Source organism: Hemitrygon akajei, chromosome 9 (assembly GCF_048418815.1).
Source record: "Hemitrygon akajei chromosome 9, sHemAka1.3, whole genome shotgun sequence".
In the NCBI taxonomy this organism is placed as follows: Eukaryota; Metazoa; Chordata; class Chondrichthyes; order Myliobatiformes; family Dasyatidae; genus Hemitrygon; species Hemitrygon akajei.
In genome coordinates, this window is record NC_133132.1 from 100,325,838 (window position 1) to 100,350,743 (window position 24,906).

The 24,906-nt window shown below is 42.1% G+C and overlaps 1 protein-coding gene across 3 annotated transcripts in view; it reads left to right on the forward strand.

Moving 5' to 3' along the window:
* Positions 1 to 24,906, forward strand: part of tbce (tubulin folding cofactor E) — a 72,734-nt gene that overhangs the window by 25,521 nt on the left and 22,307 nt on the right. For all 3 annotated transcript variants that reach the window (XM_073056635.1, XM_073056637.1, XM_073056636.1), the window contains exons 6-11: positions 199 to 298; positions 1,001 to 1,103; positions 1,954 to 2,030; positions 10,357 to 10,452; positions 11,033 to 11,097; positions 12,798 to 12,862. In XM_073056635.1, the coding sequence (XP_072912736.1) occupies positions 199 to 298; positions 1,001 to 1,103; positions 1,954 to 2,030; positions 10,357 to 10,452; positions 11,033 to 11,097; positions 12,798 to 12,862 (506 nt within the window). The remainder of the gene's footprint in view (positions 1 to 198; positions 299 to 1,000; positions 1,104 to 1,953; positions 2,031 to 10,356; positions 10,453 to 11,032; positions 11,098 to 12,797; positions 12,863 to 24,906) is intronic.

Below are 24,906 nucleotides of genomic sequence, written 5' to 3' on the forward strand. Positions count from 1 at the left end.
ATTATAACATCGGCACAACATTATAGGCAAAGGCCCTTAACTATGCTGTGGTGTTCTGTGTAAGATAGGTTACAGCTCAACTTTGGAATAGAGAATGAATTTGTGGCTCCAATCAGGGCATTGCAAGATATGGTCACCGAATCTCAAGCACAAATAATGCAGGTTTGCCGAATCCATTCCTTCACCATGTTCTTTCAGATGTGATAGAGCTGAATTTGGCCAAGAACCTGTTCGTGTCCTGGGATCAAGTAGCACAAATTACTCGGCACTTAAGAAAACTGGAACATCTTGACCTCAGGTATAAAATCAATGTAAATTGCTGAAGAACTTCTTAGATGATCCTTCAAAGTTGATTATGTCCTGCTCCAGGACAGTTCTGAGGTGACAAGTGAGTTTCCACACTCTTCAGGGGCAGGTGGAGCTTAATGGGGCATTGAGCTGCTTAGATTAGATGAGGGTTGGTGCCCCCCTCCCCCAGGTCAGCAAGTGCCAGGATTGGAGATCTGTAGGAACTGAGGCACAAGGGCCAGTGAGATGGGGGGGGGGGGGGGGGTGGATGAAGTAAGAAGCTGGAAGATGATAGGTGGAAGGGGTAAAGGGCTGAAGATGAAGGAATCAGATAAGAAAGGGCAGTGGACCATGGAAGAAAGGGAAGGAAGAGGGGAACCAGAGGGCGGTGAGAAGATAGGGTGAAAGAAAAACCAGAATGTGGAATGGAAAAGGAGAGATGGAGGATCGACTTCCCTTCTGTACTGCTTGGTCTTGTGCTTAACAATTAAAAGATGAAGCCTGATTATGCTTACAGTGCAAGTATCTGCCTTTGTGTATGTGACAACAAGTAACTGATCTATGCAACTGGATCAGCACATCCTGTGTTTTTTTGTTAATTGATCTACCTAGTTTTAACTAATCGATAGGGGATTCCTCAGCCAGCTTCAGGATAGGCTTATGCAGGTTATGCTTTCAGTGACCTTATTTATGGTTTTCCATTTCCCACTAGTCAAAACAAGTTGATGCTCATTTCTAATCCAGTCTCACTCTCTGATGCCTTTGCCAACCTGAAGAGCTTAGCCATCCAGTACAACGGACTAACATGGGCCCAGGTAATGCTGATGCTGTTTCTTTCATGATCTGATTAAAGGGATGTGACACAAGACTAGTACATCTATGAGCTGCCTGCAAAATGTCACCATATATCTTCAGCACCACCTTTGCCTCCCTCAATACTGAACCGATTGCACAATCTCCAGACTCACTTTTATGATCTCTACAATGTTCCCACGATTAATCAGTCATACAGTACCAAAACAAGCTCTTCAACCTCTTGCAGATTAATTGTACCTGTCATAGTTACCCCTTCATGTACTCTTCCTTAATCTACACGAAAACCAATCAGCATTAGGACTACCTCAAAGGTGAATCACAAGAGTTAAATGGCTTTCCAATAAAAATGGTGCAAATTTTGTTCACTGCTGTGCCTGCTCAAGTTTTGTTCTTTATACATCTGACGTCTTTCAGCACTTCTCAAATTAAACACAGCTGTCACTGTTGCCATGTCAGAATATTGGAGCATATAGCACAGAAATAGGCCCTTCTGCCCATCTAGACTATGCTGGCTGTTATTCTGCCTGGTCCCATTGTCCCACACCTAGACTATAGCCCTTCACAGTCCTTGTATATTTATCCAAACTTTTCTTAAATGTTACAGTTGAAACCACATCCACCACTCCATTGGCAGCTTATTCCACGCTCTCACCACCATCTGAATGACGAAGTTCCCTTTTGTACATTGGTTCTTTGTCAGTCTTTGTTTATATATAGTTTTTCATAAATTCTATTGTATTTCACTATTTTCCTGTAAGTGCAAATAAATCTCAAGGTATTATACTGTATATGTACTTTGATTATAAGTTTACTTTGACTTTGACTGGGCTAACTCTGATCTCCCTGCAGGTTCTAGAATGTGCCCCAATGTGGCCAGTGCTTGAAAGAGCCCATCTGTCATCTAACGCCATCTCTGTATTGGAAAGGTAAAACTAAATTTGTTTTGTATCTTTATTATATGCAATGGTTCACCATATAACCATATAACAATTACAGCACAGAAACAGACCATCTCGGCCTTCCTAGTCCGTGCCGAACGCTTACTCTCACCTAGTCCCACCGACCTGCACTCAGCCCATAACCCTCCATTCCTTTCCTGTCCATATACCTATCCAATTTTGCTTTAAATGACAATATCAAACCTGCCTCTACCACTTCTACTGGAAGCTCGTTCCACACAGCTACCACTCTCTGAGTAAAGAAATTCCCCCTCGTGTTACCCCTAAACTTTTGCTCCCTAACTCTCAACTCATGACCTCTTGTTTGAATCTCCCCTACTCTCAATGGAAAAAGCCTATCAACATCAACTCTATCTATCCTCTCATAATTTTAAATACCTCGATCAAGTCCCCCCTCAACTTTCTATGCTCCAAAGAATAAAGACCTAACTTGTTCAACCTTTCTCTGTAACTTAGGTGCTGAAACCCAGGTAACATTCTAGTAAATCTCCTCTGTACTCTCTCTATTTTGTTTACATCTTTCCTATAATTTGGTGACCAGAACTGTACACAATACTCCAAATTTGGCCTCACCAATGCCTTGTACAATTTTAACATTACATCCCAACTCCTGTACTCAATGCTCTGATTTATAAAGGCCAGCATACCAACAGCTTTCTTCACCACCCTATCCACATGAGATTCCACCTTCAGGGAACTATGCTCCATTATTCCTAGATCACTCTGTTCTACTGCATTCTTTAATGCCCTACTATTTACCATGTATGTCCTATTTTGATTATTCCTACCAAAACGTAGCACCTCACACTTATCAGCATTAAGCTTCATCTGCCATCTTTCAGCCCACTCTTCTAACTGGCCTAAATCTCTCTGCAAGCATTGAAAACCTACTTCATTATCCACAACGCCACCTATCTTCGTATCATCTGCATGCTTACTAATCCAATTTACCACTCTTAGAACCCTTATTAAACAATGGAACAACATGAGCAGTACGCCAATCCTCCGGCACCATTCCCGTTTCTAATGACATTTGAAATATTTCTGTCAGAGCCCCTGCTATTTCTACACTAACTTCCCTCAAGGTCCTAGGGAATGTCCTGTCAGGACCCAGAGATTTATCCACTATTACATTCCTTAAAAGCGCCAACACTTCCTCTCCTTTAATCGTCATAGTTTCCATAACTTCCCTACTTGTTTCCCTTACCTTACACAGTTCAATATCCTTCTCCTTAGTGAATACCGAAGAAAAGAAATTGTTCAAATTTCCCCCATCTCTCTTGGCTCCACACATAGCTGTCCACTCTGATTCTCTAAGGGACCAATTTTATCCCTCACTATCTTTTTGCTGTTTATATAACTGCAGAAACCCTTCGGATTTACTTTCACCTTACTTGCCAAAGCAACCTCGTATCTTCTTTTAGCTTTTCAAATTTCTTTCTCAAGATTCTTCATACATTCTTTATATTCCTCGAGCACCTCATTCACTCCATGCTGCCTATATTTATTGTAGATCTCTCTCTTTTTCCAAACCACATTTCCAATATCCCTTGAAAACCATGGCTCTCTCAAACTTTTAACCTTTCCTTTCAACCTAACAGGAACATAAAGATTCTGTACCCTCAAAATTTCACCTTTAAATGACCTCCATTTCTCTATTATATCCTTCCCATAAAGCAAATTGTCCCAATCCACTCCTTCTAAATGCTTTCGCATCTACTCAAAGTTAGTCTTTCTCCAATCAAAAATCTCAATCCTGGGTCCAGTCCTATCCTTCTCCATAATTATGTTGAAACTAATGGCATTGTGATCACTGGACCCAAAGTGCTCCCCAACACATACCTCCGTCACCTGACCTATTTCATTCCCTAACAGGAGATCCAACACTGCCCCTTCTCTAGTCGGTACCTCTATGTATTGCAGCAAAAACTATCCTGCACACATTTTACAAACTCCAAACCATCCATCCCTTTTACAGTATGGGCTTCCCAGTCTATGTGTAGAAAATTAAAATCTCCCACAATCACAACCCTGTGCTTACTACAAATATCTTCTATCTCCTTACAAATTTGCTCCTCCAATTCTCGCTACCCATTAGGTGGTCTATAATACACCCCTATAAGTGATACTACACCTTTCCCATTCCTCAATTCCACCCAAATAGCCTCCCTAGACGAGCCCTCTAATCTGTCCTGCAAGAGCACCTCTGATTCTATTATACCTGAAGCAATGAAATCCAGGAATATTTAGTTGCCAATCACACCCCTCCTGCAACCATGTTTCACTAATAGCTACAACATCATATTTCCAGGTATCAATCCATGCTCTAAGCTCATCCACCTTTCTTACAATGCTCCTAGCATTAAAATAACTGCATTTAAGAAATTCTCCACCTCTTCCTCTGTTTATCTCTAACGGTGCAAACAACTTTCTCCCATACATCTGTTCCTACACTCTGGTTCCTCTCCCCCCCTTGTATCTAGTTTAAATCCACTGGAGCCTCTCTAGCAAACCTACCTGCAAGAATATTTGTCCCTCTCCAGTTCAGATGTAAACCGTCCCGCCAGAACAGGTCCCACCTTCCCTGGAAAACTGCCCAATTATCTATAAATCTGAAGCCCTCCCTCCTGCACCATGTCTTCAGACACGTGTTGATCTGCACTATCTTACTATTTCTAAACCTACCTGCACGTGGCACTGGTAGCAATCCTGAGATTGCTATCCTGGAGGTTCTATCCTTTAACTTGATGTCTAACTCCCTAAACTCACCTTTCAGGACCTCCTCACTCTTCCTACCCACATCATTGGTCCCTACATGGACCATGACATCTGGCTGCTCACCCTCCCTCTTGAGAATACCGAGAACTCGATCTGAGATATCGCGGACCCTGGCACCAGGGAGGCAACAGACCATTCGGGACTCTCGATCTCTTCCACAGAACCTCTTATCTGTCCCCCTAACTATCAAATGCCCTATCACTACTGCTCTCCTCTTTTCCCTCCTTCCCTTCTGAGACTAGGGTCCAGTCTCAATGCCAGAGACGCAACCACTGCAACTTGTCCCTGGTCGTCCCCACCAACAGTATCCAAAACTGTATACTTATTATTGATGGAAACGGCCACAGGGGTGCTCTGCTCTTCCTGTTTATTCCCCTTCCCTCTCCTGACAGTCACCCAGCTACCTGCCTCCTGACTCTTAGGGGTGACTATCTCCCTGAAACTCCTGTCTATTTCTGTCTCTGCCTCCCGAATGATCCAAAGTTCATCCAGCTCCAGCTGCAGTTCCCTAACACGGTTTGTCAGGAGCTGCAGCTGGATGTACCTTTCGCTGGTGTAGTCATCAGGGACAACAGTGCTCGCCCTGACTTCCCACATACTGCAAATGGAGCACTCAACTGCCCTAACTTCTGCCTCCATTACCTACTCCTAAACTAATTAGATTAATTAAAGGAACTTACCCGGCCTTACCTCACTTGGAGTGAAGCTAGTCCTCAGCCTCTGCTCACTTTTTAAATTCTCCCGCTGATCTCAGAGACCGACTTTCACGCGCTTGCGCAGTCGTGCCCCGTTCAAACCTCTGCCTGTTCACGCCGAAGCCTGTTGAGTCAAAGCTGTCCCACTCTGCCTCAGTCCACTCCGACAATGGCTGCTGTATATGGCGGTCTTTTTTTTAAACCTTTGGCGCGCTACGTCACGCGCCTGTGCAGTTTAGCCTCTTTTCCCCGATCAGTTAAAAAAAAGGCTTCTCTCTGAGATGCCTTTACTTCTTCCCTCTTCGTCTCTTGCTTCGATTTAAAAGCAATTTGATTCACACCAATGATAGCTGTGGGTCACAAAAGGAGAATTCGCTACCTGGCTGACTCAACTCAAAAGTTGCTTTAAACTGCGTTATCAGGAAGATACTGGACTAAATGGGTCTGTGAAATTCAATCAAATGTCTAACTTTAGACAAAGCTTCAGATTAAAACCTTGTCCATTAACTCTAGATCAGTGGTTTCCAAACTTTTTTTGAGTTGGCTTCCAGACCACATCCCCAGCACCCTCATCTCTTTTTCCAGTTGTTATATAAAAACTATGAATAGTTTTGATTTACAATGCACAGTAAAAGAAAATAGGAATGGCAAGTTCAAAGCAGTGACAAAGAATTGCAAAAATCAGCTTCTCAACATCAGGCTGAATGTCACTCAGACGGAGTTTCAAATCCCTACAATTCAGTAAATTGCAGTCTGTTTCATTGCTTTGAAAGAAATTGGGTGACTACTCTGAAACCACTTTCCACTAAATATGTTGGAAAGGCAATAAAGCACATTTTGACCTTTTTCCACAATGCAGGATAACGTTCGGAGATTTCTTTCTACATCCAAAAGTCTTGGTATGATTTGACTGATTTGATAAGTCTTGACCGAACCTTACCTTCCGTTCAAGGTCGCATCTTCTTCTATTAATTCTTTATTACAAGTATGCAGGAGTGGATTTATTACCCAATCTGGAATTTGGACCGAGAGAAATTCCTAAAATCTCTCTGACATGTCTTTAAGCAGCTGACCCATGTGGGCTGTGTATACTTGACAGTCATCATCTGGTATTCTTTCTTTCTCTTCCAACTCAGAGAGGCTCGGAAATTGGGAAAGGTCGAGATGGCCAATGTTACATTTAAATAGGGTTAACTTGGACAAAAGTGTGGAGATGACTGATTTGACTTTGAAAAGATTCATATCATTTCCTTACAATTAAAGATTGATTTCATTGAACTTTGTGAATAATTCTGACAAATAAGCAATGTCATGCTTAATATTCTTTAGTTGATTACTGAATGAAGCCATCGAGTCTTCAAATAATGTTATCAAAGTTTCAGAAAGCACTTAAGTGTCACAAGCAGTTTACTTTTGTGTGTCATCTGACTTCTGTGTACTATAGAAAGCGTTTAAACTGTTCATCATTCTCAATATAAAGCTCTCAAAATAGTCGAGATTTGAGAGCAAGAGACTTGATTTTACTTACTGCTGTGATATCATTAGGTGAATTAGGTTTTTTGCGACGAGATGTCTGTGAGTTACACACTGAATGGTAAATGCGTTAGGTACAGATTTTTCAAGAAAGCAATAAACCCAACGTGGTGCCCCGTCTGTTGCACAAGCAGGAATGTTGGTGAGTAGAATGTCCTTCCCTTTGAAAAATTGCCCAACAACTCGAAATATTGACTCCCCCTTTGTATCTGTTTCTAGTCCCCTTTGCAGATAACAACTCTTGAGCCATGCTTTGAAGCAAACCTCACCAAGAAGCAAAGGGTTTTTGCCTGGCAAAGTTGACTGATCCAAATGCAGAACACATACTGTTATCCTAACTACGTTGTCCATATTCTGAGACATTTCATCTCTTCGCCTTTGAACAAAGTTGTCGCTGAGTGAAATCACTTTAGTTATTTGGTCTGGTGACTTATGCAAAAATGTACTCAGAACCTTCCATACTGCTGGCAGAATCAGTTCTTCTCCAATTGTATGGGGCTTTCCCGATTTAGCAATGAAATGTTGTATGAAGCACACAAGGCCATCACTGTTTTGTTGTGAAGTGCTGAGAAACATGTTTTTGAAGTGTTTTCCATTTCTGAAAGTTTTCACAAAGTGACTGAAAATAAGCCAAGTCCTTGTTTGCTTATTAGAGTGCATTCTCTTCAGATGTTCAAGGAGCCTGGACGGTTTCATTACCTCATTTGAAAAAAGCATTTTCACACAACAGACTCATTGTCTGGTGTTGGTTGCTTGATGCTGGTATAAATCCATATTTCAGATACTCCACACTACACTGTCTACACCTTTGTTGTTTGGTCTGTTTCTGCTATTTTGATTATGGATCAGTGACCGTGGTCAATCGTTTATTGTTTTAGTCCAACCTCAGGCACTGTAACCAGTAAAGTTATAATGTCATCATAGTTCAGGAAAACCTGGCTCTTTGCCTAAAGGTACATAACGTGGGGCAGCGATATCTCAGTTGGGCTGTGGGCTACAGAAATGCGGGACCATTCGGGACTTTACCCCAATGAACGCCGTATCACAGGAATTGCTTCACTGTGTGAGTAGAATCTGGGAATCATACTAGATAACACTGCACTACAGTAGTAAACAGCAATAATGCACAAACCAGGGCCAAAAATAACACAATTTCTTTGGGCCATATTTTTCACGATATGCCAAATATAGAAGTGTCACATACAACACGCTGGAGGAACTCAGCAGGTCAGGCAGCATCCGTGGAAATGAGCAGTCAACGTTTCAGGCCGAGACCCTTCGTCAGGCTTCGTCCTGACGAAGGGTCTCAGCCCAAAATGTTGTCTGCTAGTTTCCATGGATGCTGCCTGACCTGCTGAGTTCCTCCAGCTTTTGTACATGTTGCTTTGACCACAGCATCTGCAATGTACTTTGTGTTTACAGAAGTGTCACATTGCTTTTCAACAACTATAACATGCTTCAAGCAAAGTAAGAGAACAATGGGTTAGCAAGAGTTGATTATATGATCTCTGTTGTCAATTATGAGACACTGAGGATGAAATGCATATAATAATTAATTTCTTAAATTAAGACTGTAATCCTTCAGCTGCCCCCTTGCTACCGAGCACCCCCTCACTGGCCCCTTTATCACCTCCTCAGAAACACCCACTGCCCTCTAGGGGATGATATCACCCATTTTGGGAACCATTTTCGTTCATGCTTCTTCCATGTAGGCTTAACATAAATCTGTTCACCATTTTGATCATTTAATCTTTAGAGTTGTAATATTGAAGCTTGCTGTGCATCATTCATTTTGTTGCCGCTTTATGTGCAGTTAATTTCTGGGTCTTTGGGCCATTTTCCCTCTTACTCCTTTCCACCCTCACACCAATCTTATTACATCAGAGATGACGTTTGGATAAACCATGGGCCCAAAGTTTAAGCAGATTTAATTATGAGGTCATTTGCACTGCTCTTGATCCAGTTGAAGGATTAAAGATGATTAAAGGATGTGCTGAAAGAAACAATTTCTTTTGGAATAAGGGACACAACACTACGTGACAACATGATGGCAAATGGGTGACAAAAATGGGCTATGTAGGAGGGAAGGGTTGGATTGGACTCAGAGCAGGTCAACATCATGAGCCGAAGAGCCTGTACTATGCTGCGCTGTTCTGTTTTGTAAAGTTAGAGCTAAGGTCAGTAGGTTTGCACACAGCATAGAGGAAGACTGGAACTTATGCCTAGAAATTTGATGGGAGGATGGAAAATTTCAAAACTCAAGATTGAAAAATGTTTAAGAAGTGTTAAGGTTTTGAAAAACCAATGCTGATAGATGAAATTAGAGAACTGGCAGATCAAAGTAACTGTTGGGATGTGCAGGAGAGGCTGAAGCCTTTTCCTTGGCATTAACTGCTGCTCACCTTCCAGATCCACTGTCAAGTGGCAACTCTTCAGCTCCCAGTGACAAACTGGAGGAGGTCCTCTGGTCCAAGCAGCTTGTCTCACTTACCGTGACACCTCCAGCGCCATGACGTGTGACGTATTTGTTCCACCCCAAAACTATGTGATCTCAGTGCTAAAAACAAAAGCCTTCCGATATGAGAGAAATAATCTATGAAATTGCTCTCTGATTCTCTATGGCTTATTAAAGATAATCCAAGAGTTGGGTCTGTGCTGGGTGAGACCCTAGACTCTCTGTTCTGTGAGAGGTGCCTGCATGGGCACTTTAGCCAGAACTACTTCATTCAGAAAGTGGTTCGAGTGTGGAACGAGCTGCCAGCAGTAGTGGTTGTTGCAGGTTCGATTATAACATTTAGACATTTGGATAAGTACACAGAACAGATGGGTACGAAGGGCTATTTTCCAGGTGCAGGTTGATGGACTAAGAGTAACAGTTCAGCATGAACTAGATGGGCTGAAGGGCCTGTTTCTGTGCTGTAGTGCTCTATTATCTCTATCAGCAGGAAGTCCCTCAGTTGTACATTGCTTGATATAATACAATGTTTTGTAGCTAGTTGGTATATCCAAATTTGCACTTTTCCTGAGATGGAACTGACTTTGTGTGTGTGTGTGTGTGTGTGTGTGTGTGTGTGTGTGTGTGTGTGTGTGTGTGTGTGTGTGTGTGTGTGTGTGTGTGTGTGTGTGTGTGTGTGTGTGTGTGTGTGTGTGTGTGTGTGTGTGTGTGTGTGTGTGTGTGTGTGTGTGTGTGTGTGTGTGTGTGTGTGTGTGTGTGTGTGTGTGTGTGTGTGTGTGTGTGTGTGTGTTTTCTCCTGCATCATTTCATTAATCCTGTGCCTTGTTTCCAGGCCGGTTGGAGTTTTGCAGAACCTCACGTTACTGGACCTCAGCTCCAATCCACTGGCTGGTGCGGATCAGTTGGTGCACATTGCATACTTGCCCAGGTTAGAGGCTGTTCTTTGTGTTGGAGCTCCAAGAGAAACCCACCCTCACCTTTACTTGCCGTGTGAAGGATCTGTGTGTGGATCTTTACTGAACCTGTCACTTCCCTCAGCACATAAATGCAGTTCTTCCTCCATAAATTAACTTCCCTTGGTAATGTTATTCCAAAGCACCGTGTTATTATTTGGAGGTAAATTACTCTTTTTTTTAACTCCTTCATTTTTTCATTGACATTTATTGCTGATACATTCAAAGACATGGATTTTGCTGAATCCAAAATTTACTGCAGTGTTTCTTGCAGTACCACAGTGACTATTACAAGAGACTTCAAGGTGCAGTGAAAGACCTTGTGAATGTCACTAGAGAAATGAAAGTTATTTTTTCTTCCCTTCCTTTGTTCTTTCCCCCAATATTAAGAGCTTTCTTGTTGTAATAACTACACAAGGGGACAATTTCAGAACCTTTAGTTAAATACTGTGGAAATTTTCAATATGGGAATCTGCCTCGTGGACCCTGATTTTAACCATCAGAGTAGGTTATGATTTAATTCAGTTTAGCGATCTCACTTCTCTGTCGTTTCAGATTGGAGCAGCTCATATTGTCAAATACTGGGTTAACCTCATTGTATTTTGATGATGTTCAACCAGGTATGTGAAAATTAGTACATTTAGAGAATTTGTTTTGGTTTTAATCCTCTTGCCCTACAAATCATAAAAGTTGTGCCACCAGACTCTGAAATCTATCTGCAGTAGCTTCGAAGGAGGTTTTTCTAACCATTATCAGTCTCATCTCTGCTCACGTGGGTACCAGGTGGTAGCTGAGAGCAACATCTCTTTTCTTTTTCATAAGACCATAAGGCACATGAGCAGAATTAAGCCATTCAGCTCATTGAGTCTGCTCCACCATTTGATCATGGCTGATTTTTTTATCTCACTCAAGCCCATTCTGCAGCCTTCTCCCTATAATGTTGAACGCCCCAACTAATCAAGAATTTATCAACCTCTGCTTTAAATAAACTAAATAACTTGGCCTCTACAGCCATCTGTGACAATTAATTCCACAATTTCACGCCTCCGACTAAAGGAATTCCTCCTCAACTCTGTTCTAAAGAGATGTCCTTTCATTCTGAGAGCTGTGCCCTCTGTCCCGAGAATCCCCCTCTATAGAAAACATCCTCATCCACTCTATCCAAGTCTTTCAATATTCAATAGATTTCAAAAAGATCTTCATTCTACTAAACTCCAGGCAGTGCAGGCCCAGAGCCATCAAATGCTCCTTATATGTTAACCCTTTTATTCCTGGGATCATTCTGGTGAACCTCATCTGGACCTTCTCAAATGCCAGCATGTCCTTTCATAGGTACGGGCCCAATAATTGCTCACAGTAGTCCAAATGCAGTCTGACCAATGGTTTTTAAAGCCTTATATTTTTGCTTCTATATTCTAATACTCTCAAAATTAATGCGAACATTTCATTGCCTTCCTTACTATTGACTCAAGCTGTAAGCTAATCTTTAAGGAATCCTGCACTAGGACTCACAAATTATTTTACTCCTCCGATTTCTGAATTTGCTCCGTTTCATTTGCTTCTGTGCAGGGTTGGGAACTGTACCAACGGTCTCCAATTTAGATCCACTAACAACAAGTTTATAAATATCAGACGCCTATACTCTTTGGATTCCATTGGGGAGCTGCTAGTTAATTTCTGTATTGGTCCCTCCTGCAGAGACATCCTAATCTGCAGTTCAGCTGGAAGTCTTCCAGTACTCAATGAATTCTCTTCATTTCGTAGCTGGTAAATAGGTTTATTGTCAGATTTACTGAAATACAGTAGAAAAACTGTTCATACAGATCAATTCATTACAATAGTGCATTGACGTAATATAAAGAAAAACATTAATGATGCAGAATGAAGTGTTAAAAGTACAGAGAAAGTGCAGTGCTGGTACACAGTAAGGTGCAAGGTAAGGTCACAGTGAGGTAGGTTGTGAGGTTAAGTATGCATCTGATTGGACTGGGACAACACTGTAGTGTAGCGGTTAGTGCAATCACTTTACAGCACTAGTGATCATGGATTGGGGTTCAATTCTCACCTCCGTCTGTAAGGGGCTTGTCTGTTCACCCCGTGACTGAATGTGTTCCTCTGGGTGGTTCCACAGTTAGTAAGTTGTGAGCATGCTATGTTGACATCTGCTCAACGTGCTGGTAAGTATGCTGACGCCTGTGGCCTACCCCCAGCACATACTCCGACTATGTTGGTTAATGACGTAAAACAGTGTATCTTGTATGTTTTGATGTTTGTGTGACAAATAAATCAAATCTAATTTTTATCTTTTGTTCCCTGACAGATGGTAAAACAGCAATGTTTCCCAAATTGAAATCTCTGGCTATCGACAAGAATCGAATAGCAGAGGTAAATATTTTTCTATAAACTTCATTCAGTAATGCAATGCAAAAAATGGGTATACAGTATATCTGTCCTTTTTAGTGCAGAGTCCAGGTAGGAAGGGGTTGTTTCCTTTAGATGGGATATACGGAAAACCTATTTACCTTAGTGGAGAGGTCAACAGTGAGAGGATTAGAGACATTTAATTTAGCTATGTCAACAGTGACAAGACTCTCTATATTACTGCACAGAGGGATGTTAACCAAGAGAAAATGTACTTATTGCTGAAGACCATTAACCTACTGAGCAGTAAAAGGAGATGTGGGATGTGGGAATAAGTTTTTGATGCCTGCCAAGGACGCAGCGGCAGCATGCCTGGTTCTTGTGCCTTGATTCCTTTGGTTCTGTTCCTGGTGGTCACATCTACTGACTGATGCCCACAGTCTGTCATGCCTTGGGAACTAACTAGAATCAGATTTAATATCACTGGTGTGTACTGTGTGAAATTTGTTGTTTTGCTGCAGCAGTACATCGCAATATGTCATAATAATTTTTTAAAGCGATTAATTACAATAAGAAATAAATATATATAATTAACTTCAATAAATAGTGCAAAAGACAGCAAAAAATGGTGAGGTACTGTTCGTAGGTTCATTGTCCTTTCAGAAATCTGATGGTGGAGGGAAGAAGCTGTTCCTGAAGAATTGAGTGTATGTCTTCAAGCTCCTATACCACCTCCTTTGATGGCATAAATGAGAATATGGTGTGTGCTCGGTGACGGGGGCCCGTAATGATGGATGCAGACTTTTTGAGGCATCACCTTTTGTGGGGAGGCTAGTGCCCATGATGGATCTGGCTGAGTTTACAAGTTTCTACTGCTTTTTCCGATCCTGTGGAGTGGCCCCTCCTTACCAGATGGTGCTGCAACCAGTTAGAATGCTCTTCACAGTTAATCTGTACAAATTTTTGAGTGTTTTGGGTGACATACCAAACCTTCCCAAACTCCTAAAGAAATATAGCTGCTTTCATGCCTTCTTTGTAATTACGTCAGTATGTTAGGCCCAGTATACATCTTCAGAGATGTTGACACCCAGGAACCTGGAACTGCTCACCCTTTCCACTACTGATCCCTCGATGAGGGCTCGTGTGTATTCCCTCAGCTTACCCTTCCTGAAGTCCTCAATCAATTTCTTGGCCTTACTGACATTGAGTGCAAGATTGTTGTTGCGCCACCACTCAACCAGCTGATCTATCTCGCTCCAGTACACCTCCTCGTCACCATCTGTAATTCCCCCAACAATAGATGTGTCATTGGCAAGTTTGTAAATGGTGTTTGAGCTGTGCCTAGCCACACAGTAATGGAAGTATAGAGAGTAGAGCAACCAGCTGAGCCGCATCCTAGCGCTGCAAGTAGTCAGTTTGTTAGGGTTGAATGGCACAGTAGCATGGTGGTTAGCATACTAAAGTTCCAACAGTCACCAATCAGCTTTCAATTCCCTCTGCTGTCTGTGAGGAGCTTGTATGTTCTCCCCATGACCACACGAGTTTCCTCCTGGTGACAGGTTAGTAAGTTAATTGGTCACATGGGTGTAATTGGGCAGTATGACCTTGTTGGGCTTGAAGAGCCTGTTACTGTGTTATTATATATGAATAATAAATGAACCCAAACACAGCTTTTGTGCAATGGCCATAAGTGATGAGAGGGATGGGTTTACTTTCAGGATATAATGGGCTACTTAACACATAGTTGAATATTATGAACATGGATGGAACAGCAGAATCGTGGTTAGTGCAACTCTTTACATCGATTGGGGTTCATTTCCTGCCATTATCTGTAAGGAGTTTGTATGTTCTCCCCGTGACCACGTGGATTTGCTCCAGGTGCCCCAGTTCCCTCCCACATTCCAGAGTATGGTTGGTGTGTTGTGGGCATGCTACGTTGGCACTGGAAGCATAGCGATACTTGCAGGCTGCTCCCCAACACATCCTAATGGCCCCAACAATGCTGGCCATTGATGCAAACAATGCATTTCAATGTATGTTTTTGTATACATGTGACAAATAACATTAAGTGTAAAACTTTAATCTTGTTTGGCTGAAGTAGCATGGATTGAAATCGATGTGCTTTTCAGCAGAGGTGATAATTGAGCCTTAAGTTCTCTTCCATCTATCTTAACGACCGTATGACATAGGAGCAGAATTGGGCCATTCAGCCCCATTGAGTCAGCTTCACCATTTAATCATGGCTACTTCATTATCTCTCTCAACCCCATTTTCTTGCCCTCTCCCCATAAGCTTTGTTGCTCCTTCTAATCCAGAATCTGTTAACTTCTACTTTAAACATCCCCAATCACTTGACCCATGAGTTGAAAACCTGAGACATTACTTACTTGTTTAATATTGGATTTTCCCCAACTATCTGTCACTACTGCTTGCACACTGCGTCTGCCTCACATGTACCCGCATTGGGAGTTATCCAGCTTCACTTTAGTGGAATGAGGATGGTGTGGGGATGGCAAGACAGGTCCTAAAGTTGCAGAGCTGATCTAGAACCTGGTCTTTCCCATCCCTACGCTATTCCTCCGATTGCACCAGGCTGCATTTCAGCTGCTCAGCTGGCCTGTCAATTAGTTATCTCCTGCAGTAGACTGTGGCTACATTCCTGATGGATGACTATTTTCCAGTCCAATCAGCCAATGCTTTTAGCAGTCTGAGCTGAATGCTTTTAACTCAGGTCATTGTTTACAGAGCACCGAGAGCATTAGTGATCAGAGAGCATGCACTTGCGTCAGTTGTAAGGCTAAATATTTAATGGTTCGCAATAATATAGTGTGTCTAATCTTAGTGGGAGAGTATGTTTTTGTTATTTTTAGCACTTTCATAGTACTTTCAGATTCAGATTTATTTATCACATACACATAGAAACATACAGTGAAATGCGTCATTTGGGTCAACAACCAGTACAGTCCAAAGATGTGCTGGGGCAGCCCATGAATGTTGAGACATACTCCCATGCCAACATAGTATGCCTGCAATGCTCAACCAAAGAACAGCAGCAACAACAACAGACGAAGTCAGTCAGTCTCTGCCCCCCTCTCTGCTCCTCTCTCTCCCCCCTCTCTCCCCCCTCTCCCCCCCTCTCCCCCCTCTCTCCCCCCTCTCCCCCCTCCCCCCTCTCTCCCCCCTCTCTCCCCCCTCTCTCCCCCCTCTCCCCCCTCTCTCCCCCCTCTCTCCCCCCTCTCTCCCCCCCTCTCTCCCCCCCTCTCTCCACCCCTCTCTCCCCCCCTCTCTCTCCCCCTCTCTCTCCCCCTCTCTCTCCCCCTCTCTCTCCCCTCTCTCTCCCCTCCTCTCTCCCCTCCTCTCTCCCCCCCCCTCTCCCTGAGACTTGCCACCTGTATTGACCCAGATGGGCTCTCTGATCTGGGATCTCTGGCCTCAATGTCTGCCAACACTACTTCCAGGGCCTCTGATGTTTAACCATGGAGCATTTTGACCTAGACTCAAATTCTGGTCAACCTCTTCATTTACTACCCCTCACCTCTAATTCCCCTCAAACCTGTCCCCTAACTTCCCATGCTGCCCCCAAAACCATCCCTGCGAATCTAAATAAAAAGGCCATCACATCTCAGTGCTATTGTGACCAGATTGCCTTGCATTATACAGCACTGTTAATGTAGTACAGGGTTACGAATGAGTTCCGTTCCTGAGACCGTCTTTAAGTTGGATTTGTACGTAAGTCGGAACAGGTACATCTGGTCAGTTAGTTAAACATTTGTCTTTGTATATAGTATATATTTTACCTTTCTATGCATATAAAACACTTAAGAAACGTATGTATTCCAGTAATCAAACCACTGCATTGCTTAGTAATAACTGTAGCTTTCATTGGGGCAGGGCCTTTCACATTCTCCATTATTCTCACCTTATCCTTTAAAATTGTTCCGATTGTTGACTGACTGTAGCCTAACGCTTTTCCAATGACCAATGATGTTTCACCTCTTTCCAGACGCTTTATTATTTCCACTTTATTTTCAATTGTGATCGCTTCCCGTCGGCGGAACAGAAACACTGCGGGCGGCGGGTCCCGAGCTCCGCTGGGTCCTAAGGACCACCGCACTGAGACAGGCTAAATGGGACAAGTGGGGGCTGTGCTGGGTTTAGGTATTTGATCCTCCACAATATTCCGCGTGGGAATTTAAACTGGAGGTGGCAGTGTTTTTTTTTACGAGGTTGAGTGGCGAGCTCAACATCAACCCAGCACAGATGGTACGGGAGTCACTAGATCAACATCAACCTGACGCGCTTGGGAGCGTCTGTCACTAGATTGAACTCGGGAACCTCCGTCCTCCAGCCTGGCGCTGATCTCATTGCGCCACCAGCCGACCGGAACGGTGGGGGCGGGGTCAGGGTGAATCTTGCTAAGAAAAATTTAAACCAAATACAAAGTTACACACACAACACAGTGTCAATGGCAATGACTTAAAACGGCGGACGGCATCGCAACCCGACTTAAAGTGGTGGACGGCGTTGCGATCTGACTTAAAATGGCGGACTAAGTTCTCCTTCCTCGGTTCATAAGTACGAGTTGTCCGTAAGTACGAGTTGTCCATAAGTCAGACATTCGTAATTCAGGGACTACCTGTAGAATGTCTCCAGTTGCTTCATATGAGCATTTGTAAACAATATAACTGAATCAAAGGAACAGAAATTAGGGTGAGGGCTCTGGATAAAAGCAGTAGACTTTAATGAGGAGAATAGTTAAGAAACATCACGATAGGTCTTTACATTTATGATGAAAGCACTGGGCTTAAGTGACTTTATATCACACGTTTTGGACTGGGAATCCACATTTGGGAATTGTGTTATTCCCTTGTTACCTAGAAGTGTATGTAACAGCTAGAATGAACAAAGTTCCTTAAATATGACAATGTTGAGCTGATTAGGAAGTTGAAGATTTAGGCACGTTGCCAAAAATAGAACTGGGCATTTCAGGTATATTACTAGGAAATACTTTCATGTGCAGAAATTTGGGGAACTGTTTTCAGTAAAGGACAGTTATGTTCTTTTGTGTTTCTGGCACCAGTGCACCCGGCACCTCTGGCTTCCCTTGTATCCTTCTCCTCACCTGCAGATCACCTCCCTCTTCCTTCCTGTTGTATTTGTAACTCCAAAACTAATCGAAAGAAGAACACAGAAGAGTCGGGGATAACACATGACGTGCACTTATCATGTGGTGGTGTGATGACATATACATTCATGTACTTTTACATATAGCCTGTAATGAATAATTTAAACAAACAAGAATGCTAAATCAAACAATATATTTTAAAATGTTACTCAAATATTGCTGAAAGATTAAATGCACAACTCTCCTCCCTGCTTAGCTATAAGTTCCAACTCAATATAGAATGCCTCTCAGACTATAGTATTATACACACACACACACACACACACACACACACACACACACACACACACACACACACACACACACACACACACACACACACACACACACACACACACACACACACACACACACACATTCTTGTGGAATAGCGTCTTTCCTGACAAGGGGGTTGGGGTCACTGCTAGCATATGAGACTTGTGGCTGTGAAACTGTCTCACGTTCTGGGGCTGTAGGAGTTGACTCTAGGATTCGGACAGCTCTGGGCGCCTTTCTTCTGGACGTGTTGGCATCCTGAACAGTGCACGGTAAACTGCTCAATCTGCTGATCTATCCCAGGCCACCAGACAAAGCTTAAATAGTACAAGAAGTCTCAATCACTGCATTAGGCAACGGTTGTCAAGGGCAAGTTCATCCCAGTGCTGGTAAAAATGGGTTTTTCCCAGCCCTGTTTTGGGTGGCCATGTAAGCCTGAGATATTTTCTGGTTTCTCTTTTGATCATCTCTCCTTCAGTAGGGAGACTTATGACTTGCATTCGGGAGAATACATGGAGGAGTTGTTCTCTTTTGTAAATTTTTCCATTATTTCCTTTTTGGAGGTAAACAGGACAATCCATCAGCATATCCATGATTAATTGTCCTCTTGAATTCAGTCTTGTAATTGTGTCCTCCAAGAAACAGAGCCCATCTCTGCTGTAAATGGAACACCCTTCTATGGGTTGAAAATGGACACTGGTGGTTGATGAGGGTGAACTCTCTCCCATACAAGTACAGGTTGAAACATTTTACACCCCAAACCAGGCTCAAGGCCTCTCTGTCAGTCTGCGCATAATTTTCTTCTGCAGTGGTAAGGGAACGTGATGCAAAGGCTATGAGCATTCACTTCCATCATGCATAACGTGACGTAACTGCACTTGTGCCTTAAGGTAAAGCGTCACAGGCAGACTTCACTGGACGATGTGAATCATAATGTGTGAGTACAGTGTTTAGCACCCCATTTCCTGTACCTTTTGCAGACACCTCATACCGCTTTGTCCTTTACCTGATCTATAGTATGAGTTTAAGGGGTGGAGCACAGTAGCCAGGTTTGGCAGGAACCTGTTACAGTCATTGACAAATCACGAAATGGACCTCAATTGTGACACTCCTTTGATGGTGGAGCATCCACCACTGCTTGATTTTTCTCAGCGCACTTGTGTAAATTTTATGCATCAATGGTGTGACCACAGTAAGAGATGCTTGGTTAAAAGAATTCACTTGTTGCCTATAATCTTCTAACCTTTTTAACACTTTTGATATTTTGGAGATGCTCCTTGTCATCCTCACTGGTAACAATCATGTTATCCAGGTAACACTGAGTGCCTGGGCAGCCTTGCAGCACCTGGTCCATAGTTTTCTGCTAGAGCATAGGTACAGATGCTACCCCCAAAAATAAGTCTATTATATCAATAAAGTGAGTGCTTTTGGTGAGAAACAACTCTTCTTCCATCTCTCTCTATAGGTAGGCCTCAGCTTAAGTCCACTTTGCTGAAGTGCTTTCTTCAGTTTACTAAGATATCCTACCTCTAACCTGGGCAGAAGGTGTTGATCTGCTTTCAGTACTGGGTTGATGGTGACCTTCAAATCACCACAGATCCTGAAAGACCCATTCTTCTTGGCTGCTGGGATCACTGCTGCTACCCATGGGCTCCACTCAAGCTTGGAAAGAATTCCTCAGCACTGCGTGATCTTCCTCACTGGCTATTTTATTAGGGACAGTATAAGGAACTGGATGGGCTTTGCAAAACTTCGTTATGGCATTTTCATTTAACACTATTTTACCCTTGATATGTTTGAGTTCTCCAATGCTAAGTTTGAACACATCTGTGGCATAATCCAGTACCTTTCTTAATTTACTTCCAGTTAACGGGATGTGGCAGGCAGATGGATCTCCAGTCAAATTGTAGTTGTCTCAGTCAATGCTGGCCCTCCTGTTTTTACCATACACAAGCCCAGTGTGGCTGGTTGGTTGTTGTATTTCACTTACAAATGTCATTCCCACAGGAGTTATCTTTTCTACAGTATAAGTTTTTTTTTTGGTATCTTTGAAATGCCGTTCAAACTTGTTTGTGGAATGACTGAAGCAGTGAGCCAGTGTCCAATTCCATTTTGATTAATCTGGTGTAAGCCATATGGCTTGTCTACAATTAGTTTTCACATTATAAATCTCAAGGCTACTCAGTCCTTTGTCATTCATTATTATCGGATTTTCTATCAATAGCATGCAGATTAGTGCACTTTTGAAACAGCAGCTTGACTTTTTAATCTTTTTCTCTAACCCTGTGCAGTCCATTTAGTTTTGTCTGCCTGACATGCTCTTTGTATGTGACCGACTTCATTGCATTTTCTGCGTTTCATCTTTAAATCTGCATTGGTCTGGTGAATGTGAGCCCCTGCCCCAACAGTAACACAATTTGCTCAGTCAGGCTGGTTTCTGTTTAGACATTGCAATTTCGTTCCACTCACTTTCATTCCTGACTGCAACTCAGCAATTTCAATTGCTCTTTTAAATGTAAGTTGTGCTTCAATCAGGAGCCATTTCTGAATGCTTTCTTGTAAGATCCCATAAACTAAAAGATCTCTCTGTTTGTCAGTTCAGTGATGGGCTTAATGATAATGCTCAGACAATCTTTTCAGTTCAGCCACATAAGCTGAAATGGACTTCCCTTCATTTTGGTTTTGCTTATGAAAACTGAAAGGGTTCTGCAATCAACAATGGTTTTTGTTTTTTTTAAAATTTGTTTTATTAGTTTTTCAAAACATTTTACAAATTAAAAACCCCAAATTCCAATGAGGAGCATTAATACAGTGCAAGATTAAGCATACGATAACAATGTGCTACAAAGGAAGAGAATTTAACAAAAAAGCACCTAAATTAAAGACAAGTGAGCTTAGTGTCCTCCCCAAACCCCACAACACAAGAAAAAAACAACAACTCCAGACCAACCACCACACAGTATAAAGAGTATAAGTCCGGACAGTCAAACTCCCAGACTGTGAATACACTTAGCAACAGAGGATAATAATGCCTACTACCAGGGGGAAAAAAAGGGAGCTGAAAGCAAGGGACCGAAAAGAAGAGAAAAAAAAAGAAAAAAAAAACCCTAGTCAAGAGGAAGGTTATGAAAGTACTCGATAAAAGGTCCCCAGACCTTATGGAACTTTAGATCCGAATTAAGAACTGAATAATGAATTTTTTCGAGGTCCAAGCAGGCCATAATGTCGTTAAGCCATTGCGCATGAGTGGGCGGGGCAACATCTCTCCATCTAAGGAGGATCAAGCGTCTCGCCAGGAGAGAGGCAAAGGATAGTATTCGGCATTTGGTCGGACCCAGACTTAAATCTGTCTCGCCCCAAAAACCGAACAGAGCAATTAAGGGGGTAGGTTCTAGGTGCTGATTCAGAATACCCGATAATGTAGTGAAGACATCTTTCCAGAATTTCTCCAAGCTAGGACAGAACCAGTACATATGGATGAGAGAGGCCACGCCCCTCTTGCATTTATCACAGAGCGGACTAATGCCAGGGTAGAATCGAGATAGTTTAGATTTAGACATATGGGCTCTATGAACAATCTTAAACTGTAAAAGGCAATGGCGAGCACAAAGAGAGGTTGAGTTAACCGATTTGAGAACTGAGTCCCAGCTCTCCTCGGATAAGGAGATATTTAAATCCTGCTCCCAGGCCATTTTAATTTTATCCACAGGGGCCCGTCGTAAGGCTGCTAGTTTATCTCGGATAATTGAAATTAAACCTTTACCTAGTGGATTAATGGAAATAAATAGGTCCATGGCATTTTTTGCAGGCATTTCAGGAAAGTTAGGAATTAAAGGAGCAGTAAAGTGTCGGATTTGGAGATATCTGAAAAAGTGAGCGTTAGGCAGGTTGAACTTAACGGAGAGCTGCTGAAAAGAAGCGAAGCGATTATCAATGAAGAGATCTTCAAAATGTCTAATGCCCTTCCTGTACCAAACATGGAATGCTGAATCGTACATAGTAGGTAAAAAAAGGTGATTATGTGCGACAGGGCTAGAAACGGAAAACCCCTGGAAACCATAGCATTTCCTGAACTCCCATATACGCAAAGTGTGTCTAACCAGAGGATTAGCTATTGATCTGGGCAGTCTGCTAGGGAGTGCAGAGCCAAGAAGTACAGATATAGATAATTCTTTAGTGGAGCTCAACTCCATTGCCACCCAGTTAGGGCACTCGGGTTGACCGTGGAAGAAAGACCAGAAAGCAGCACAACGTATATTAGCTGCCTAGTAATATAAGCGAAAGTTAGGTAAAGCCATGCCACCCTCTTTTTTAGATTTTTGGAGGTGGATTTTATTAATTCTAGAGCGCTTATTCTGCCACAGATATGACAAAATAATAGAGTCTAAGGAATCAAAAAAAAAAATTAGGAATAAAAATTGGGATAGATTGAAATAAGTATAAAAATTTGGGGAGAACATACATTTTAACAACATTAATACGACCTACCAAAGACATAGATAGAGGTGACCATTGTACCAGACTCTGTTTTATAGCATATGAAAGATTGACAAAGTTTTCACGAAAGGGATCTTTAAACTTCCTTGTGACTGTAATTCCAAGATAGATAAATTGATTATGGACTACTTTAAAAGGGAGATCACGAAATATTAGTTCTTGTGCTTCTTTATTAATTGGGAAAAGTTCACTCTTATGTAAGTTGAGTTTATAGCCAGAGATCTGGCTAAACTGGTCAAGAAGTGAAAACATTAGAGGTAAGGATGTAGACGGATTTGAGAGAAAGAGTAATAAGTCATCAGCATAGAGAGAAACTTTATGCTCAACACCCCCTCTCCAAATCCCGGTCAATTCAGGACAATTTTGAAATGCTATCGCCAGAGGTTCTATAGCCAAATCAAAGAGAAAGGGACTTAAGGGGCATCCCTGACGGGTGCCACATTTGAGATTAAATACTTGGGATTTCTGAAAATTAGTTAGAACAGAAGCAGTAGGACACAGGTACAGCAATTGGATCCAAGAGATGAAACTTTGGCCGAGGTCAAATTTTTCTAAGACTGCAAAAAGGTAGTTCCACTCTATACGATCAAATGCTTTCTCCGCATCAAGGGAGATAACACACTCAGGAGTCCCAGTTGGAACTTAGTATAAAATATTAAATAGACGCCGAATGTTAAAAAAAGGGAGACGGTTTTTAATAAAGCCTGTTTGGTCATCAGAGATAATGGAGGGAATAACGGTTTCTAATCTATGAGCCAACACTTTAGCTAAGATCTTTACATCAACATTGAGCAGAGAGATCGGCCTGTACGAGGAACACTCTGTTGGGTCTTTGCCCTTTTTTAAAAGAAGAATAATAGATGCCTCATTGAAAGAGGGTGACAATTTGCCGTAATTAAACGAGTCAGATAATACTGAAAGTAACTCAGGAGAAAGAAGTGAAGAGAATGATTTATAAAATTCCACAGGGAACCCTTCAGGTCCAGGAGATTTCCCTGAGGACAGTGCAGAAATTGCAAAAGATATTTCTTCTGGTGATATAGGCGCGTTGAGTTTGGCTTTGAAATCAGATGAAAGTGAGGGGATATTCAGATTCTGTAAAAATTGATCCACAGAGATATTGTCATTCAGAGATCCAGAGGAATAAAGCCGAGAATAAAATTTTTTAAATGCGTCATTAATTTCTAAATGATCCAATGTAAAGTCTCTGTTCTCCTTCTGGATCTTTGTAATATGTTGTTTGGCTTTGGAACGCCTCAGCTGATTGGCTAGGAATTTACCAGACTTATCCCCATGAATGTAAAAGCGGCTCTTGCTTTCGAGAAGTTGGTGTTCGACAGGTTGAGTGGACAGAAGGTTAAATTTAGTTTGGAGTTCAACGCGCTTCTTGTATAATTCAGGGTTCTTAGTTTGGGCATATATTTGATCCAAATCTTTAATCTGGTTAATGAGGTCTGCTCGATCTGCACGGGATCTTCTATTGAGATTAGCTGTGTAAGAGATTATTTGACCCCTCAGATATGCTTTCATGGCATCCCAGACAATCTGGGATGGCACTTCAGGTGATGTATTAGTGTTAAAATCAAAGGTTATCTGGTCCTTAATAAATTTTACGAAATCATCATCCGATAATAAAGTTGAATCGAACCGCCAGTGTTTGTTCCTCTGAGGGAGACCAGGAAAGTTCAGAGAGAGGGTAATTGGGGCATGGTCAGAAATCAGTATACTCTGATAGTCACAAGAGTGGGCAAATGGGATAAGTTGGTTATCGAGTAAGAAATAGTCAATTCTAGTGAAGGTATGGTGAACATGTGAGAAAAAAGAATAATCTCTCTCCGTAGGATGGAGGAAACGCCATATATCAGAGATACCAAAATTAGAGAGAAACGATTGAATAGCTAAGGCAGATTTAGTAGGTGATCTGGTAACCGAGGACGATCGGTCCAGTTTAGGATCCAACCAACAGTTGAAGTCACCACCCAGTATAAGAGAGTATGAGTTTAAGTCTGGTAGTGAGGAAAAAAACCGTTCAAAAAAGTTAACATCATCAAAGTTGGGGGCATACAGGTTTGCTAGTGCAACTTTAGTGTTATATAGTTTACCAGAAACAATAATAAAACGGCCATTTGTA